Source organism: Engystomops pustulosus, chromosome 2 (genome assembly GCF_040894005.1).
Source record: "Engystomops pustulosus chromosome 2, aEngPut4.maternal, whole genome shotgun sequence".
Lineage (NCBI taxonomy): Eukaryota > Metazoa > Chordata > Amphibia > Anura > Leptodactylidae > Engystomops > Engystomops pustulosus.
In genome coordinates, this window is record NC_092412.1 from 11,284,625 (window position 1) to 11,303,616 (window position 18,992).

At 44.4% G+C, this 18,992-nt stretch overlaps 2 protein-coding genes and 1 pseudogene across 2 annotated transcripts in view; 1 reads left to right on the forward strand and 2 right to left on the reverse strand.

The window, feature by feature from the left end:
• LOC140116889 (uncharacterized) overlaps nucleotides 1-2,809 on the forward strand; it is a 448,339-nt gene extending 445,530 nt beyond the window's left edge. Inside the window, exon 21 of the mRNA XM_072133322.1 lies at nucleotides 1,644-2,809. Within this exon, the coding sequence (XP_071989423.1) occupies nucleotides 1,644-2,605 (962 nt within the window). The 3' untranslated portion in view covers nucleotides 2,606-2,809. The remainder of the gene's footprint in view (nucleotides 1-1,643) is intronic.
• Nucleotides 2,810-6,902: 4,093 nt separating this feature from the next.
• On the reverse strand, nucleotides 6,903-11,299 carry LOC140119868 (uncharacterized; annotated as a pseudogene).
• Nucleotides 11,300-11,372: 73 nt separating this feature from the next.
• The window catches only part of LOC140116890 (uncharacterized), a 31,155-nt gene continuing 23,535 nt past the window's right edge, over nucleotides 11,373-18,992 (reverse strand). Inside the window, exons 5-6 of the mRNA XM_072133323.1 lie at nucleotides 18,552-18,726; nucleotides 11,373-14,205 (exon numbers count right to left, since the gene is read on the reverse strand). Of these exons, the coding sequence (XP_071989424.1) occupies nucleotides 13,284-14,205; nucleotides 18,552-18,726 (1,097 nt within the window). The 3' untranslated portion in view covers nucleotides 11,373-13,283. The remainder of the gene's footprint in view (nucleotides 14,206-18,551; nucleotides 18,727-18,992) is intronic.

Genomic DNA, 18,992 nt, shown 5'->3' on the forward strand with positions numbered 1-18,992 from the left:
CAGCATAGGAAATAATTAATTATGAGGGGTAGAATAGGAAATAATTAATTATGAGGGGCAGTGTAGGAAATAATTAATTATGAGGGGCAGCATAGGAAATAATTAATTATGAGGGGCAGCATAGGAAATAATTAATTATGAGGCGCAGTATAGGAAATAATTAATTATGAGGGGTAGAATAGGAAATAATTAATTATAAGGGGCAGCATAGGAAATAATTAATTATGAGGGGCAGCATAGGAAATAATTAATTATAAGGGGCAGTATAGGAAATAATTAATTATAAGGGGCAGTATAGGAAATAATTAATTATGAGGGGCAGCATAGGAAATAATAATGAGGGGCAGAATAGGAAATAATTATGAGGGGTAGAATAGGAAATAATTATGAGGGGTAGAATAGGAAATAATTAATTATAAGGGGCAGTATAGGAAATAATTAATTATGAGGGGCAGCATAGGAAATAATTATGAGGGGCAGAATAGGAAATAATTATGAGGGGTAGAATAGGAAATAATTAATTATAAGGGGCAGTATAGGAAATAATTAATTATGAGGGGCAGCATAGGAAATAATTAATTATGAGGGGCAGCATAGGAAATAATTAATTATGAGGGGCAGCATAGGAAATAATTAATTATGAGGGGCAGCATAGGAAATAATGGTGCGGGTATAGGAAATAATTATGAGGGGTAGAATAGGAAATAATTATGAGGGGCAGCATAGGAAATAATTAATTATGAGGGGCAGTATAGGAAATAATTAATTATGAGGGGCAGCATAGGAAATAATTAATTATGAGGGGTAGAATAGGAAATAATTATGAGGGGCAGCATAGGAAATAATTAATTATGAGGCGCAGTATAGGAAATAATTAATGGTGCGGGTATAGGAAATAATTAACGTTGGGGGGAAGCATAAGACATAATTAATGGGGGAGGGGCAGCATAGGAAATAATTAATGGTGGTGGTGTAGGAAATAATTAATTATGAGGGGCAGTTTAGTAATTAATGGGGGGGAGGCATATTCAATAATTAATGGAGAGAGGTCCCAGTATATTAATTAATTAATTGGGCCAATATATAAAATAGTTCACAAGGGGGTGCAGTACCGGTATATTAAATAATTAATTGAGGGGGGGTGGGGGTGCCAGTGTATTATGGATGCGGTCACATGTACCGCTATTTATTTTTAGACTTTAGTCCGGCCCTCCAACGGTCTGAGGGGGACAGTGAGCGGCCCCCTATGTAAAAAGTTTGGGGACCCCTGATGTAGAGAGTAGAACATCCCGGGTGGCGAGTGTGAGAGATTACAAGCCTCTGTCCTGCTCTTGGCTCATCTCCGTGAGTGGAGACTCCATTTCTAGCCGCCCCGACCTGCAGCCTATATTCCTGCTCTGCCCCCATGCTTCAGGAGCTTCTCCCGATCATATATATGTGTACTCAGGAAAAGTCACCACCATTGTTTACCGGCTGGTAGAACCCCTCTGAATCTGGGTGATTTTACCCCATAAAATGAAGATTATTTTTTTATTGTAATCTCTATCCATAGATGACTGTCTGTTACTGACTGGCTGCTTTACTTCTGCTCATAACTGGGGAAAGGAAACCTCAGATACTGATTTCTTGGTTATATTTTCCAGGAGATGAAAGTACAAGAGGTTCCCATGGACGTCCCCCCTCATCTCCTTGTGGTGAAGTAGAAGATAATCAGTCACATCTTTCCACAGAGGAGGGAAATCATGGAGATAAGAGGACGTTTTCATGTCCCAAATGTGAGAAACGTTTTACTAAGAAATCAAATCTTCTCATTCATCTTCAAAGTCACCGAGAGGAAAAGATTTATTCATGTTCAAAATGTGAGAAGATTTTTCCTCAGAAATCAAGTCTTGATCTTCACATGAAAATCCACACAGGAGAGAAGCCATTTCCATGTACTGAATGTGGGAAATGTTTTAATCTGAAATTAGGTTTACTGAGACATCAAAGAATTCACACAAGAGAGAAAATATATTCATGTCCAGAATGTGGGAAATGTTTTGCTCAGAAATCCTATCTTGTTGTCCATCAGAGAATTCACACAGAAGAGAAGCCATTTTCATGTACCGAATGTGGGAAATGTTTTAGGGATTATTCATATTTTTTTACACACAGGAAAATTCACTCAGGGGAGAAGCCATTTTCATGTACTGAATGTGGCAAATGTTTTACTCTGAAATCCGCTCTAGCTAGACATCAGAGAATTCACACAGAGGAGAAGCCGTTTTCGTGTAATGAATGTGAGAAACGTTTCAGCGATTATTCAGCTTTTATTAGACACCGGAGAAATCACACAGGTGAGAAGCCATTTTCATGTTCTGAATGTGGGAAAAGTTTTAACGCTAAATCACAGCTTGATGAACACCAAAGAACTCACACAGGGGAGAAGCCATTTTCATGTAGTGAATGTGGGAAATTTTTTAACCGGAAAGCATATCTTGTTGAACACCAGAGAATTCACACAGGAGAGAAGCCATTTTTATGTACTGAATGTGGGAAATGTTTTACTCACAAATCATATCTTGGAAGACATCAGAGAACTCACACAGGGGAGAAGCCATGTTAACATTTATTGCAACTTGAAAACCCACTTGTTTAGGATGACCTACATCACACAACACCCGCACTGTTATAATTCTCACCTCGTGTCTTATCTTCCCTCCTATATGGATTGTGAGCCCTCAGGGGCAGGGTCCTCCTTCCACTTGTTCCTGATCACTGTAGTGTTTGTCTTTTGTACTTGTATTTATAAAGAAAATCCATTTCCTGATTCTGAACTATTACTGGGTAGATTTTAACTTTTTGTTAATTAGGAGCTCTGTGTACTTAGAATTTTCTTTATGCTAATGAGGTTCAAATGCTAATACATTTCTCTCACTGCACTTCTCCCCCTCTTGTCCTGTGCTGGAAATATTAGGGCCGGGTAGAGCCAATTCTCTGTGCAGCTCTGAGTTCTCCCGCACCTTCCGCCGGAAAAATACAACTACCATCTAAAAAACTTAACTAAGGCAAGAGAAAACTAGAAGATAAATGTACCCGGATGTGTTCTTACCACAACTCTGGGATCTACCCCGGCAGCGTTAAGGCTCAGGAATTCTAGCGCATGCGCGGTCATCCTCTCTATTCTTCAGTGCAGTTGCGTGATAGGGATGATGACCAGGCTTGTGTGAGAAGACATATCCTTAAGGTTGCCCAGCTCTCGGGAATTGTCATACAATGCCTTGACGTCCAAGAAGATTTGAACTGAGCGTTTACTATGCAGGGACCAAACCTTTCATTAGCCGAAAGAATCAAAAGGCTGAGGAGAATGTTGTGTGGACAGAGGAGAAGTGGTCCACATTATATATTAGTCATGTACTTACACGGACCGAGAAGAAGAAGGTGAACTCCAGCAGACCTGAGTGCGGAGCGACACATGCAGGATATCGGGCGCACGATCTACGTGAATTGCGGCACAGTGCATGATCGTTGGACCTTCCGGATCGGGGATCACGACATGGACGGATAAGTAAATGTGCCCCATTGTATTGTAATGAAGAGGAAGCAAGTGGTGGTTCCACAGAAGAACATCTTGAGATTATTGTGTTTAAATTGGGTGTTCAATCAAGGAAAGGGGTGGAACAGGAACTAAATCTGGAGAATCCGGAACTAGGCGAAAGTTCAGCACTGGAGCTGTCCAGAGGTGAAAGTTTTACTTGGATCTCTACTCCAGATTATGGATACACTTGGAAGGTTCTGTTCCTACATTTTTAACCACTTTGTGTTTGGAATCAACATTTTGTAGAAGAAAGGATTTTTATTAACTTTTAATTTTAATGGCCACTTTTTTTTCTGCAGATGTGAGGTTGTGGGAAAATTGCACATGGTTGAAGTCCCAGGCATCTACCCCAACTATCTTTTACATTTTTTGGATTAGGCTAATCCACAACAGCTTTGCTTATACTAGACACTCAGACCTTCTGGAGAGATCATGGAGCTTATTCACTAAGGGTCCTGCGGGCGCATTTCCTTTGCGCATTTCGGACTTTTGGGGGATCGTGCGGCCGGGACAGGGATTTAGAAGGGCATTGTGGCGCAATCGCGCACGCTTTCATGCGACACAAATCGTGTGGTGGGCCGGAGGACGATCCGATGGATTCGTACAAACCGCAGAATTTAACTTTAAAATTGTGTCGCAAGCCAAGCTCTTACATGCACCGGGAAGATGGTGAACTCTTGCGGACCTGAGTGGGGAGCGACACATGCAGGATATCGGGCTCACGATCTACGTGGATCTACGCGGCACAGTGCATGGTCGTCTGTCTGTCCGGATCGGGGATTGCGACTCGGATGGGTAAGTATTACTGTCCTGTTGACAGTCCAAGACTAACGTCCTCCAAGGTGTCTGAAAATATAAGAATGTCATCAAGGTGCGCCTCAACAAACTGATCCAAGAAGCCATGAAACACATCGTTAATATGCTGGAAGGTGGCTGGGGCGTTATAGAAGCCAAGTGACATAACCAGGTATTCAAAATGTCACTCTTCAATCAGCTTTGGTAAAAATCTTGACACTGCGTCTTTCCAGTAACTGAGGAATCAAGGGGAGATGGTAAACTATTCTAACAGTTATCTTATTTAGTTCTCTGTAGTCAATACATGACCATAAGGATGAGTCTTACTTTTCTACACAAAACAAGGGTGAAACAGCTGGGGATGAGGATGGTCAAATGAGGGCTTGGCCGCTTTACAATACATCTCTTCCATTAGACAGGTCTCTGCATGCACCTGTGTCTTAGCCTCAGCCTTTCCTTGTTCTCCACATGCTGCACTTCGCATCTCCGCACAACTTCCTGTTTCTTACTCCTTCAGTCCGTCTGTCATGGCAGCCTCCAGTGTGTCTTTTTTCTCTCTGTCCGTCTTACAGACACAGGGAGAGGGGAGCAGGATGAGTCATAATCTCCTGCCGCAGGTTCCCTCCGATTTATCAGTGTAGGAGTGTCTGCACACAGCACTAAAGGAAGCATCAGGGATGATGAATCAATTGGCGAACATTTAGGGGATATTATTTAGGCAGTAAAGGCACAGAGGCAATTTATGCTAAAGAGTGGCCAGCCCCTTTAAAGAGGACTTGTCAGGACAATAAACGTCCCACAGATCCTTGTGGACCGATGGTTTAGTGTCCCAAATCGCCCTTTAACAAGTTCCCCCATGGGCACTATAAAACATCCCTTTGTACATATCTATCTTTATGTCTTATCTAACTTATCATATTGTTCTCCCTGTATGTGTGCAGTTCTTCAATGAAGCCAGGGTATAGTAAGGGGAGCACCGTAACCAGGTAAGTAATAATGTTTTTTATTTTAAAAGCGGGCACCTAGGGACTTTCTAAAGGGCTATATAGGGCTCTGAACCCTTTGGACAGCTCATTTATGTATTCTCGGAGTACTTTTAACAAACTCGTAATGCTTACTTGGGTAATTGCAGACAGGAAGCGGGGTTGATGAAGCCAGAGGTCAGTACACACGGGAAGCTTGGTATCAGAGGAGCAGGCGGATATCATAGTCAGGAGGAAGCCGGTCATCGTTGCACAGAAGAACAATTTAAGAGGATTTTTCCACAAACTAAAGTAAGGCCTAACTTGCTGATCAGTGGGGGTCTCAGTGCTGAGGCTGTATAGTTTTGGTGCGTTTGTTGTAATGTGCCAGTGGCACATTGTAACAGATGCTCTAAGAAAATCCTCATGTACCGCCATACTGTAGTATGGTGGTATTTGGTAGGATCAAAGAGACAATCTAGGGTTGAAGATGACCTGTCAGATCGATTTGGGCTTAGTGTCCCAAATTGGCCTTTACCAAGTCCCTCCATGGCTGCAATGTGAAAAAAAACCCTTTATACTTGCCTAAAGAAGGGTCTGATGAGGCTTGGCTGCACGACTCCGTAGGTGCAAGGAGCACCGGACCTCAGTATAAATTTTTTTTTTTTATTTTACTAGCAGCTTTGTAGGGATTTGATAAAGGAAGATTTGGGGCACTAGACCACTGGTCCATAAGGACCTGTGGATGGTTAAGTATCCCAAATCACCATGACAGGTCCTCTTTTAAATAGTAGAAAATATATTTTTTTAATAGCTTAAAATAATAAATATTTTAAAAAAAACTAAAAATTCAAATCACCACCTTTCTCTAGAACTGATATAAAAGCGACACATGCAGAATATCGGGCGCACAATCTTAGTGAATCACGGGAGAGAGCAATATCGTCGGAGTTTTTCGGGGAACTCCAGCAGACGGGTAAGTAAATGGGCCCCACTGTCTCCTAAATGAAAACCATACAGAAAATTATAAAACAAAACTACAAATCTTATTGAATTTGATTATTTTTTAGGGACTATAATCTGAAAAAGAATGTGAATTTATACTTGCTGGTTTTCATTATTTTTCACTATCTCCCCAAACTCGATAAAAATTAGTAAATTTTTGCCTTCGCTAACAAATGTATATGTTTCCTGGTGGGAGGAGATTTTCCTTTTGCAGAAAACAATCCTTCTCGTGGCGATATTGAATGGTTTGGTCATTCGGTCGTCTGGAGAAATAAAAACTTCGGATTTTGTCAATTACACAAAGCATAACCCTAACAATCTGTTTTTTACATCTTGTTGGTTTAAGAAATACTATGGAATTGTTGGATTTATCTTTTTCTATACAGAATACCCAAATCTGTACAAGGAATACCAATGAGAACACCCAATTCCAGTATAAATCCTAACACCAATAACAAGAGCACTACCATTATAGGTATATAGGACAAAAGTTACCAAAAGGTCATAGACCACAAGCTATGACACAACTTGAAATAAGATCATAATGTCAAATCTTTATTTATTTAGAAAACTTTATTAAAAACCATGATAAAAAGTCCACAAAAACACAAAGAAATGTGGTGGTGGTCCTAAATAGTCAAATACATATGCATCTCCTATATCATGTCCAAATAGAAAAAGTGGAGCACCACCACAGCACCCCGACGTACGTTTCGCTGTCGCTTCCTCCACCCCCTGGCATCTGACTTTGTGGGATCGGTCCAAAAAACTGTGATATTTGCTGGAAATAGGACTAACAGAGGTGCATTTACGGTTCCTATGTGAGATATAATACACAATTTCCTACGGAGAAGTTACCTGGATGGTCTGCACTATGTTCTGCTTTTTAAAGTCTCGTATTCATGTTGTTGATTTTCCTTTTGGATGGTTATGGAGATGAGAAATCGTGAACGGCGTTGAAAGACTACGAAGAGATGTTTTTCTTATCCAGGATATATTCCACGTGTGTCGGACTTGGAAGTGGCGAGATTGACCCAGACTTTTCAATGTAAGATTATCTTGTTATTATGGTTTTTATATGGAAACTTATCCATAGGATTTCTGCTCATATCAAGACTAAGGCTTCATGCCGAAACGCGTCGATCATTTTTCATTACGATGTGCCTGCACAGATGACGTGTCACGCCAGATTTTAAGGCATAAAGGACGAATTATTACACAAGACCCTGAGTGCACTTTATTCATAGGATTTCTGCTCCTCAGGTTATTTTGGATATCACACATAGGAACAAATGGTTTTCTATCTAGTATGTTTTTCTGTAAATTCACTGAGTACCTTATCCGATATTGGGAGAAGGTCAAAGGTGTCTTGAGATGCAGCCGAGGAGCTTGAAGAAGTTGCGGCATGTGTTCTGCCCTCATGTTCGGAGCAGAGATGAGAACGCTACTTGGCTGGATTCTGCGATGTCTACAAGGGGAGCGACGGCCAGGTTGTGGAGTTGCTTTGCCTGAGCTTGTCCTGGCCGGGATCTACTAGAACCTCTGCAGTGTTTCTTTCCTCATCACAAGGTTCTGAGGTTGGGGACACTGGGGCAGAGCAGGATCTTCTGTTAGTAAGTAGAACATTGTCACCTTCTCCCTCTCTCAGTAGCTGCTGCGCCTTCAGGGACCTGGTGTTTGAACGGTTGTCGCCAATTTTTGGTCGCTTTGAGGTGTTATTTCTCCTTTGTCTTGTCCCAGTTTTAAGGGGCACCTAAATCATCGATATTGATGGGTTTATGCGGTGCAAAGTCGCTAATTGTGGACATCAGTGAGATTGCTCCTCACGCATCCATGCAGACAGGCCACACCCCAAGATCTAACTTTTTTGACTAAATAATGGATAACTTTTATAGGAATGACTTAGAAGTGCTGGTCAAAACTGCTTTTTTTCTACTAAATTGTTTGTTGACATCGTAAATCACCTTGGACATAAATCAGCTTGGACAGTGCACCACGATCAGCGATAGTCATCATAAAGAAGGAAATCCAATATTAGAGATCTGCTAAACTGGTAATGCTTATGGCGTGATAAATGTTATCTCGGCTTCTCTCCTATGTGAGTTTTTTGTATGTTTTAAGAGATTTAATTGATGGGCAAAACATTTCCCACATTCAGGACATGAAAATGGCTTCCCTACTGTGTGAATTCTCTGGTGTTTGACAAGAGTAGATTTCTGGTTGAAACATTTCCCACATTCAGGACATGAAAAAGGCTTCTCTCCTGTGTGAATTCTCTGGTGTTGAAGAAGAGAAGATTTCTGGTTAAAACATTTCCCACATTCAGGACACAAAAATGGCTTCTCGCCTGTGTGAATTCTCTGGTGTTGAACAAGATAATATTTCTGAGTAAAACATTTTCCACATTCTGAACATAAAAATGGCTTCTCCCCTGTGTGAGTCATATGGTGTCTGTTAAGTTTTTCTTTCCTGCAAAAACATTTTCCACATTCCGAACATGAAAATGGCTTCTCACCTGTGTGAGTTCTCTGATGTTTAACAAGATCTGATTTCTGAATAAAACATTTCCCACAGGCAGGACATAAAAATTGCTTCACCCCTGTGTGAATTATCTGGTGTTTAACAAGAGAGGATTTCTGAAGAAAGCATTTTCCACATTCAGTACATAAATATGGCTTCTCCCCAGTGTGAAATTGAAGATGAACAAGAAGATTTGATTCTTGCCTAAAAGACTTTTCACATATCGGACATGAAAACTTCCTCTTCTCTCCATGATTTCCCTCCTCTGTGGGAAGATGTGACTGATTATCTTCTACTTCACCACAAGGAGATGAGGGGGGACGTCCATGGGAACCTCTTGTACTTTCATCTCCTGGAAAATATAACCAAGAAATCAATATTGGAAGTTTTCTTTCCCAAGAAGCAGAAGTAAAGTGACAAGTCAGAAACAGACAGTCATCTATGGATGGAAAAATCATGTAAATTAATAGTAAATATATGATGCATTGATACTTGTCAGCAGCGTCTAGGTGCTGCTTCACGGACCTCCGACCCTGTCCTAGGGGACAGTGAGTCTACTGCTCCCTCCTCCCTAACATCGGATTCCATTACGGATGGAGGCACCTTGACTTTTGCAGCTGACCTGGCAGCGTGCCCGGAGCCAGCTCTTCTTTGCTGGCATCACATGCGCTGAGGTCACAGTCAGGAGACACACTCTGACAGGAGAGCTTCTTGTAAGCCACCATGTGACGAGGGGTGCCAACCCTCCACCCAAGCGCCACCACACCATTGTTGTTAACCCTGCTTGGACATCAGCCATAAGCCCACTCTCCTCTGCGAACTGCGATCCTTTGTCCTGAAACTCATATGCCCTAACCTCATCCATCACTGCTCAACCTGCAGACCATAACCCTTAGAACACCGATCTCCCTCCACCTGAGATTGCTGTGAACGCCTTAAAGAGTACTAAAGGCGCTTCTTCCCACAAAGGCAGATATGGACTTTTTAGATGCTAATCTCAAGAAAGCCTGGTGGTAGAACGAAGGTCAGAATAGGGCAGAGGTTAATAAACTGCAGGACAGGGTTGATAGCCTTGAATCCTTCAGTGACAAAGAAACCCTCCTTGAATTATTTTGCTTCAAAGTCTCGCGCGTCCCACCAACGTGCCCTAGCTTAAAAAATGGATGATTTGGAGAACCACCATAGAAGGATCAACATAAGGTTGAGGGGGCTCCCCGAGGGTACACAAGCAACTAACCTGCTTCCCCACCCGGATGGGCATCTTCAATATGCACTGAAAGCTTGCAGCATGGATCCCTCCAGACCTCGAGATGAATCTGCAGAATCCACTTCTATGACATCAAGGAACAGGTCATGCAGAAGGCAATGGCGAAACAAGAATTGGATTTTGTTGGTGCCATCATCTCCCTCTCCCTAGACCTCTAGGCAGACCCTCAGAAAAAGAGCTACTCTAAAGCCTCTTCTTGCAGTCCTTCAGGAGAGAGGCATGCAGTACCACCGGAGGTTCCTTTTTGACTTACACAGAAGACTGCACGCATATATTAATACAATAAGATCTTTCAACTTTAATTTGCAAACTTGATCTGCCTGGCATCTCTCTCCCGGACTTGGATGTACTCTCTACAGAACCGTCTTCGTTTGCATGCGGTGCTGAGACTTAGGGTGGCTACTCCAACTGATTTTTTTTGTAGCTGAATGCACTACAGTTCCCTGAAGATATCCAATGATGTACCCTGGTCCTTGGTATGCTTTCTCTATTTGGTCCACATTCTCCCAACCCGGGCTGCCTCATTTGCATATTGTTGAATGTGGGTTGCTTTAAGCCCAAGGGCGTGGGCGGCAGCCAGGGATGAGAGCCGGGCGGACACAGACTAAAGGCCATTTAGGTTTTCTACCGCAACCTTCCACAGACACAGTACCTGCTTGACTAAATGCCAGGGGTACCCACCTGCCCATTAGGTAAACCCTCCTATCGGTGCCCATTCCTACTACCCAGTCTAGATTCCCTGGAGAAGCTGGTTGCTTCTCATGTTATTCCCCCCCCCCAGCCTGTACTGACATGCAAGTCCCAACAATAGGGCTCCTGTAGTCCATAACATCATTTTTTTTTTGGCAACGGACACGTGACCCGTTTACCTAAGTTATTGTTGAGTTATGACCAGACCGAGCTGTTACCTGTGGATGCTCGCTTGTCCTTCCATAGCTGTACCTGCGCCTGTTTGTCCCAGGTTTCGAGATGCTTTTATTAGACGCGCAACCGTCTTAGTTTTGTTGCTGGAAGTTGATTTTTGTCCGGCAATTTTCCTGCTTCTTGTGGCAAGTCGTTTATTTTTGCTGGATTAGGACACTCTGCCCCTTCCCCTGCTAACTCTCCCCTTCTTGTTAGATTGGCACTTCCTTTGTGCATTATAGATTTACCCTCTTTTCACTTGTCGGCACCATAGTTGGTTATGTTGACTGTATTCAACAAGGCAATCCTAATGGTAAGGTGCTCCACACATCAGAGGAATGTCCTAAGTCCTAAACACACATATTAGGGCACATTTACTAAAGGCTAAACGCCAGTTTTCTGTTGGACTTTGTACTTTCTTTCTAGTGCAAACTGCTCGCAAATGACCCTTTTGTTTTGCGACTGCACTAATATTCATGCAACACAAATTTAGTCACTGAAATGGTTGTTCCGGTGCTCAGTCAGACATTTAACGTGTACGAAAGAAAAATTGTCACCTTGTCAGACGCAGCACCGAGTACAAGCGAGTTCATCCACTTGTCTGCTATCACCACATTTAACATGCAAAGTAATTCATGAAGAACGGGCGGGCGCCACAAATCATGAATCTCGCGCCCATGCACACTACAAAGGCAAACTGCTTATAATGCAGTTTGCACTGTTTTTAGTAAGTGTTCCCCTTTGTACATACAAGAGACACATTTTCATGCAGCACTTGTCTCTGTGGTTAAAAACTAATTTTTTTCCTACGCATGTGCACTCTATGAATCCTGGCAGTAAATGCAAGGATGTGTCTATACTTCTCCTATAAGTCTCTTAGGCTACAAATCCTGGACTCTAAATTTGACCTTTTTTCGAGATGTAGCATCGACAGACCAAATATTTCCTGAGAACCATGGACATACTGTGTTCATTTTCTAGGGGTTGCGAAGCATACGTCGGGGTGTTCGGACATTGTGGTACTGGACTTGTGGAGCATGGCCTCTGGTTGGTATTATGGCTCGTCATAGCTGGTTCGAAATAATTTGGGGTGATTTGGTGTTGGATTTGATTACATTTATTTATCCCTTTCCCCCTGAGATCCTTTATTGATGCTTTGATGTCTATCATTTGTTACCAGGACCTTGTTATAGATTTGATATGTAACAGCTCCAGATATTAAGACACAAGGGGTAGATCCGAGAGGTCAACAAGGATGACCTATATCAGTTCACTACATCAAAAATTGATGGAGGGAAATTCACCAGCCAGACAATAAACAAGAAAAGTGAAGTAAGGCAAAATAAAACACAACTTTTAATTATACGATAATTGTTAAAATACTACAGACCTAAACCACACTCCATCTGACAACACCATATAGACGGAGAATAATTCAACAATTACAATGCACAGTATACACCAGGGAAGATCACATAAAAAATGTAGTAATAAAATGGAATCTCACCCAAGAGAAGAACACAGGAGCCGAGGTGACGGGCAGGTGTGCAGAGCTACTGTTATCACAGGAGGTCCCAGACCAGGAGTAGATGGAGGAACTGCATCTAAGTCTCCCTGTAACTGCTCTGCCCCTACTTCCCAGAAAAGCTCCAGTCCTAAAAAGGGCAGTCCCAAGGAGTCCCTATACACTCAGACGTCCCTATGTCTGCCTGCAAATGCCTTCCCAACGCGTTTCCAGATCCACCATAAAGGAAGATCTTTCATTAGAGGATAAATGATGTCACGCAGGTCACGCCAAGGACAGTGGTCCATAGACAAAAACAATGGTGTATGTTAGTGGCGGCGCCTCAAAGAGATGGAGCTGAGGAGCTTGAAGAAGTTGCTGCGTGTGTTTTGTCCCTCATGTTCAGACGAGAGACGTGGATGCTACATGGCTGGATTCTGCGCGGTCTACGATGGGAGCGACGACCATGTTTCATAGTTTATAGGGTTGAAAAAAGACACTTGTCCATCAAGTTCAACCAAGGAAGGGAAGGAACTCCAGGTTGTGGAGTTGCTTTGCCTGAGCTTGTCCTGGCCGGGATCTACTAGAACCTCTGCAGTGTTTCTTTCCTCATCACAAGGTTCTGAGGTTGGGGACACTGGGGCAGAGCAGGATCTTCTGTTAGTAAGTAGAACGTCGTCACCTTCTCCCTCTCTCAGTAGCTGCTGCGCCTTCAGGGACCTTTGGGCGGACAGTCGGTGCCATCTTGGATCAGGTCAGCGTGATAAATGTTAACTCGGCTTCTCTCCTGTGTGCGATGTTTTTATGTTTAACAAGATTTATTTGACGGACAAAAGATTTCCCACATTCAGGACACAAAAATGGCTTCTCTACGGTGTGAATTTTCTGGTGCTGGACAAGAGAAGATTTCTGGTTGAAACATCTCCCACATTCAGGACATGAATATGGCTTCTCCCCTGTGTGAATTCTCTGGTGTTGAAGAAGAGAAGATTTCTGGTTAAAACATTTCCCGCATTCAGGACATAAAAATGGCTTCTCCCCTGTGTGAATTCTCTGGTGTTGAACAAGATAATATTTCTGAGTAAAACATTTTCCACATTCTGAACATGAAAATGGCTTCTCTCCTGTGTGAATTCTCTGATGTTTTAGAAGATGTGATTTGTGACTAAAACGTTTCTCACATTCAGTGCATGAAAATGGCTTTTCTCCTGTGTGGGTTCTTAGGTGTCTGAAAAGCTTTGCTTTAAAGCGAAAACATTTCCCACATTCTGAACATAAAAATGGCTTCTCTCCTGTGTGAGTTCTCTGATGTTTAACAAGATCTGATTCCTGAATAAAACATTTACCACAGGCAGGGCATAAAAATGGCTTCTCTCCTGCATGAATTATCTGTTGTTTAACAAGAGCCGGTTTCTGAACAAAGCATTTTCCACATTCAGTACATGAATATGGCTTCTCCTCTGTATGAATTTGAAGATGAACAAGAAGATTTGCACATTTGGGACATGAAAACTGCCCCTTATCTCCATGATTTCCCTCCTCTGTGGAAAGATGTGACTGATTATCTTCTACTTCACCACAAGGAGATGAGGGGGGACGTCCATGGGAACCTCTTGTACTTTCATCACCTGAAAAATATAACCAAGAAATCAGTATTGGAAGTTCCCCCAATTACTTGACTAAATGCCAGCGGTACCCACCTGCCGATTAGGTAAACCCTCATTCCGGTGCCCATTTCCACTACCTAGTCTAGATTATCTGGAGGAGTTGGTTGCTTCTGTTATTTCCCCCCAGGCTGTACTGACACGCAAGTCCCAACAATAGGACTCCTGAGGTCCATAACGTCTTTTTTTCCCTCAGTTTTTTTTGGGCAACGCAAACATGACCTGTTCACGCAAGTTATTGTTGAATTATGACCAGACCGAGCTGTTACTTGTGGAACCTCGCCTGTCCCCCCATAGCTGTACCTGCGGCTCTTTGTCCCAGGTTTCGAGATACTTTTAATAGACGCGCAACCGTCTTAGTTTTGTTGCTGGAAGTTGCTTTTTGTCAGTCAATTTTCCTGCTTCTTGTGGCAAGTAGTTGTTCTTGCTGGTTTAGGAAACTTTCCCCTTCCTACCCCTTCTTGTTAGATTGGCACTTCCTTTGTCCTATCCCTCAGGTGACTGAGTGTGCATTATAGATTTACTCTCTTCTCACTCATCGGCACCAAGTAGTTGGTCATGTTGACTGCATTCAACGAGGTAATCTTGATTGTAAAGTGGCTTAAGACACGCACGTGGGAGTTAGCAGACACCTTTACGGCTGTCAGGATCAGGGGTAGTGTACCCACTGTACCACCGCGAGCGATCACGTAGCCGACACCTGGGAGCTGAGTCTAAGTGGTATTCACCAGAGCCAGCCGCAGGCACAACTTTGCTCGCGGTGGCGGCCAAGGCAAAGTACAGAATCGTTGAGCAGGATTGGAGTCAGGTACAAGGCAGAAGGTCAAGGCTGGCAGCAAAGGAGCGAAGTCAGGAACGGAATTGAAATCACTATAAACGCACAGGACATAGGGAACAAGCTCTAGGAGGCGGGGATGCACACACCGGAGAGCGGGAACAACCGCTGGAACGAGGGAAGGTAAGTGAGGCTGAAGGCTGGCTCAGGGAGCACAGGGAGGCACACCGATGCATCTGCAACTGGCCTACAATGACAATGGCCTACTATTCCACAGACGACCGAGGTACATACATCAGAGACACGCCCCTCCCCACACGCCACCCTGACTAGAGCAGCCCTGCTTTCCTGGGGAGCTGGAGTCAGTTATTAAATCCCTTCCATTGGGTAAAATCCCTGGGTCTGATGGATCCCTTCTTTAATTAATTGATGAGTTGGCCCCCCACATGCTCTCAGCTTTTAATCTCCCCGGCAAAACATTTCATCCATCCTTTTTACAGGCTCACTTTACGGTTCTACCCAAGGAGAGAAAGGACCCACAATTATGATCCAGTTATAGCCCAATTTTTTTTGAGAGACACTGATGCACCTCACGCCTGCCGCACCCCCCCTTCTCCTCCTGACACGTGCCGCACCCCCTTCATCTCCTGACACGTGCCGCACCCCCTTCATCTCCTGACACGTGCCGCACCCCTCCTCCTCCTGACACGTGCCGCACCCCTCCTCCTCCTGACACGTGCCGCACCCCTCCTCCTCCTGACACGTGCCGCACCCCTTCTCCTCCTGACACGTGCCGCACCCCTCCTCCTCCTGACACGTGCCGCACCCCTCCTCCTCCTGACACGTGCCGCACCCCTCCTCCTCCTGACACGTGCCGCACCCCTCCTCCTCCTGACACGTGCCGCACCCCTCCTCCTCCTGACACGTGCCGCACCCCTCCTCCTCCTGACACGTGCCGCACCCCTCCTCCTCCTGACACGTGCCGCACCCCTCCTCCTCCTGACACGTGCCGCACCCCTCTATAATCAGGAAGGTCTCCTCTTACCTGCTGATGTGAGGGGCTGGTGGTCCTCCATCATGATGTCCTTGTACTGGTCCTTGTGTCCTTCTATATACTCCCACTCCTCCATGGAGAAATAGACAGTGACGTCCTGACACCTTATAGGAACCTGACACCCACAATGACACAGTCATCACCCAGACACCTCCCTTGTGTTATTGTACAATGTCCCAGCAGTCCCGGCAGCGCTCACCTCTCCGCTCAGCAGCTCAGTGATCCTGGAGGTAAGTTCTAGGATCTTCTGCTCATGTATCAGTGAATGAGGTGGAGGCTCGGTGATGGGGCTCTGGGTCCATCCTCCTGACACACGGGGGGTCACACACTCACCAGACGACTTCTTCACTACTGTGTAATCCTGTGTATGGGGAGACACTGATCACTACATAGATCCTAAGAATCCTTCACCTCTCCAGTCATTTCCCGCTGTTATTCCTAGAGATAAGAGCCGTGTCCTGGGAGACTCTCACCTCTCCGGTTATCAAGGAGATCATCTCCAGGGTGAGCTCCAGGATCCTGGCCGCCATCTGCTCTCTGTCCTTCTCCCGGATCCCTGGTGGATCATTGATGGAAAGGATCATCTTTAGGAGAAACCTCTGGGAGTCCTGGATCTATAGAACCTGAGGAAACATGAGAAGAACTAAGAGCAAACTCTATATGAAGCAATTGTGTCCATGACATGTGTGATGTGCCAGATGGGGATTCTCCAGACACTGGAGGGGAGGTCACTGGACTGAGGGAGGAGTGATGGCGCTGGACTGTGCCACTCCTCATTAATAGCAGATACTGGACCGGACATGGAGGGAGACTTTGTTGCCTCAGAAATTGCCCCATGGGGGGGGGGGGGATTATGTGGCTATAATGACAAATCCCCCCCAATTGGCGACATCACCAGCATTGACATATTTGCCAAATTGGTATTAGAGGACCTTGAACATAGTAATTTGAGAACTTAAAGCCCTCTCCACATTAGAAAAAGACCTCAGTAAGATGATTAAGCCTTCTGATAAAGGCGGTAAAATTGTCATCATGGAAGCAGCACAAGATCAGACTATGTGCGAGACCCTCCTGATGGACAAGCACAACTACTCTATTCTACCCACTGACCCTTCTGAAGCATACTATAAGGAACTTAGGAATACATCCTTAATCTAGCCCTAGGTAGCAAATTGATTTCCATCCACGTCATCCTAGGGTAGTGACGTTTTACGGTCTGCCCAAAATTCATAAAGACGTGAGCCCACTCAAAAGCAGATCTATAGTATCTGGACTGCAGCCCCTTTGCGACCACCTGGGGATATATATTGACCATACTTTGGCCCCTTTTGTAAGCACCCTCTCGTCATACACACGCGACACACGGACCTATTGAGGAGACTGGACATTTCCCCGCACATTTTCCTAGCCAGCATTGACGAGGAAGCCTTATATTCTTCCATTCCCCATGAGTTGGGCTTAAAGGCGGTTAGGTTCTTCTTAGACGGTAAAGGTACCCAATTTAGGGCCCATAATGATTTGTCCTCCAGTTACTCGAGTTTGCACTTTTACACAATTACTTCACTTTCAACAGTAGGTTGTTCCACTAGCTCAGGGGCACGGCAATGAGGAGCGCTTGCACCCCCAGCTATGCCAATCTGTTCCCGGGCTGGTGGGAACACAAGTGTGTCTTCAGAGATGGTGCAGGACCCTGTGGTACAGAACTAGCCACCGTCTGGGCCAGATATAAAGATAATATCTTCATTATCCGGGAGGGTGACAAGGAGTCCTTCCTCAAATTGGTGGATGACCTCAACAAAAACCAATTGGGACTCAAATTCACTTCTGAAATACATCCCTCTTGCCTTCCCTTCCTAGATGTGAAAATATCTAAATCGCCCAATAGACAGCTAGAGAAGACCATATACCTCAAGTCTACTGCTACCAATTCTCTGCTGCGATGTCAATCTCATCATCCACCGGCATTGAAAAGGGGGATCCACTTTAGGCAGTATCTACGGATACGTAGGAAGTGTTCCACCATGCGGGAATTCCTGATACAGGCAAATGAACTTAGAGAGCGGTTTCAACATCCTGGGTACCCAGACTATATCCTGCGGAAAGCCTACCATAGAGCAGGAGCACTAGAACTCTGTGCATTACTGACCCCTAAGACTAAACCAAAAGAGGACGCTCTAATACGTCTCCTAGGCACTTTCAGTCTAATCAGAGATATCCTGAGGACGGATCCCGATCTATCCCCGTTCCTGTCAGAATTCCCAAACATAACATATAGGAGGGGCCGTAAAATCTGCAGTAGAATTGTTCATAGTCACTACACTAAACCCCCTACGTCAACCTCATGGATCAAAAGAGAGATCTCTCTGGCTGTGTTGCCTGTAAGGTAATCACCTGTGCCAGAACCTTCACTAGCAACGTGACAAGTACTACCTACCCGATACATAGATTTAATATCTACTTATCCAAAAGGGTGATCTATCGGGCTTCTTGTGCCTGCGGAAAGGAATATATAGGCAAGTCTTTACGGGAGTTCTGTCGTCATGTCGGGGAGCACCTGGGAGATATCAGGAATGGTCGTGACAAACCTTGGTCCAGACACATCGCTGAGGTCCATTATGGAGACAGCAAGGGTGTTAGATTTATAGGGATCAACCTTGTCGACCCGCCAAAGAGGGGGGAGGGGGCTGTGACCGCATTTTGCTGCAGAAAGAAGCACAATGGAAATATTGCTTGAAGACTGTCGCCCCTTCTGGGTTGAATGAGCAACTCAACTTTACTTGTTATATGTGAGATCTTGTACAAATGTTTTGACACAGTGGGGCACATTTACTTACCCGTCCCGTTGCATCCACCGATCCGGAATGTTCCGACGAGGATTCGGAGCTGTTGCAATTCACTTAAAGCGTGCGCCCGATTTCTTGAATGTGTCGCTTCCCCGCTCAGGTCCGCTCAGGTCAGGAGTTCAC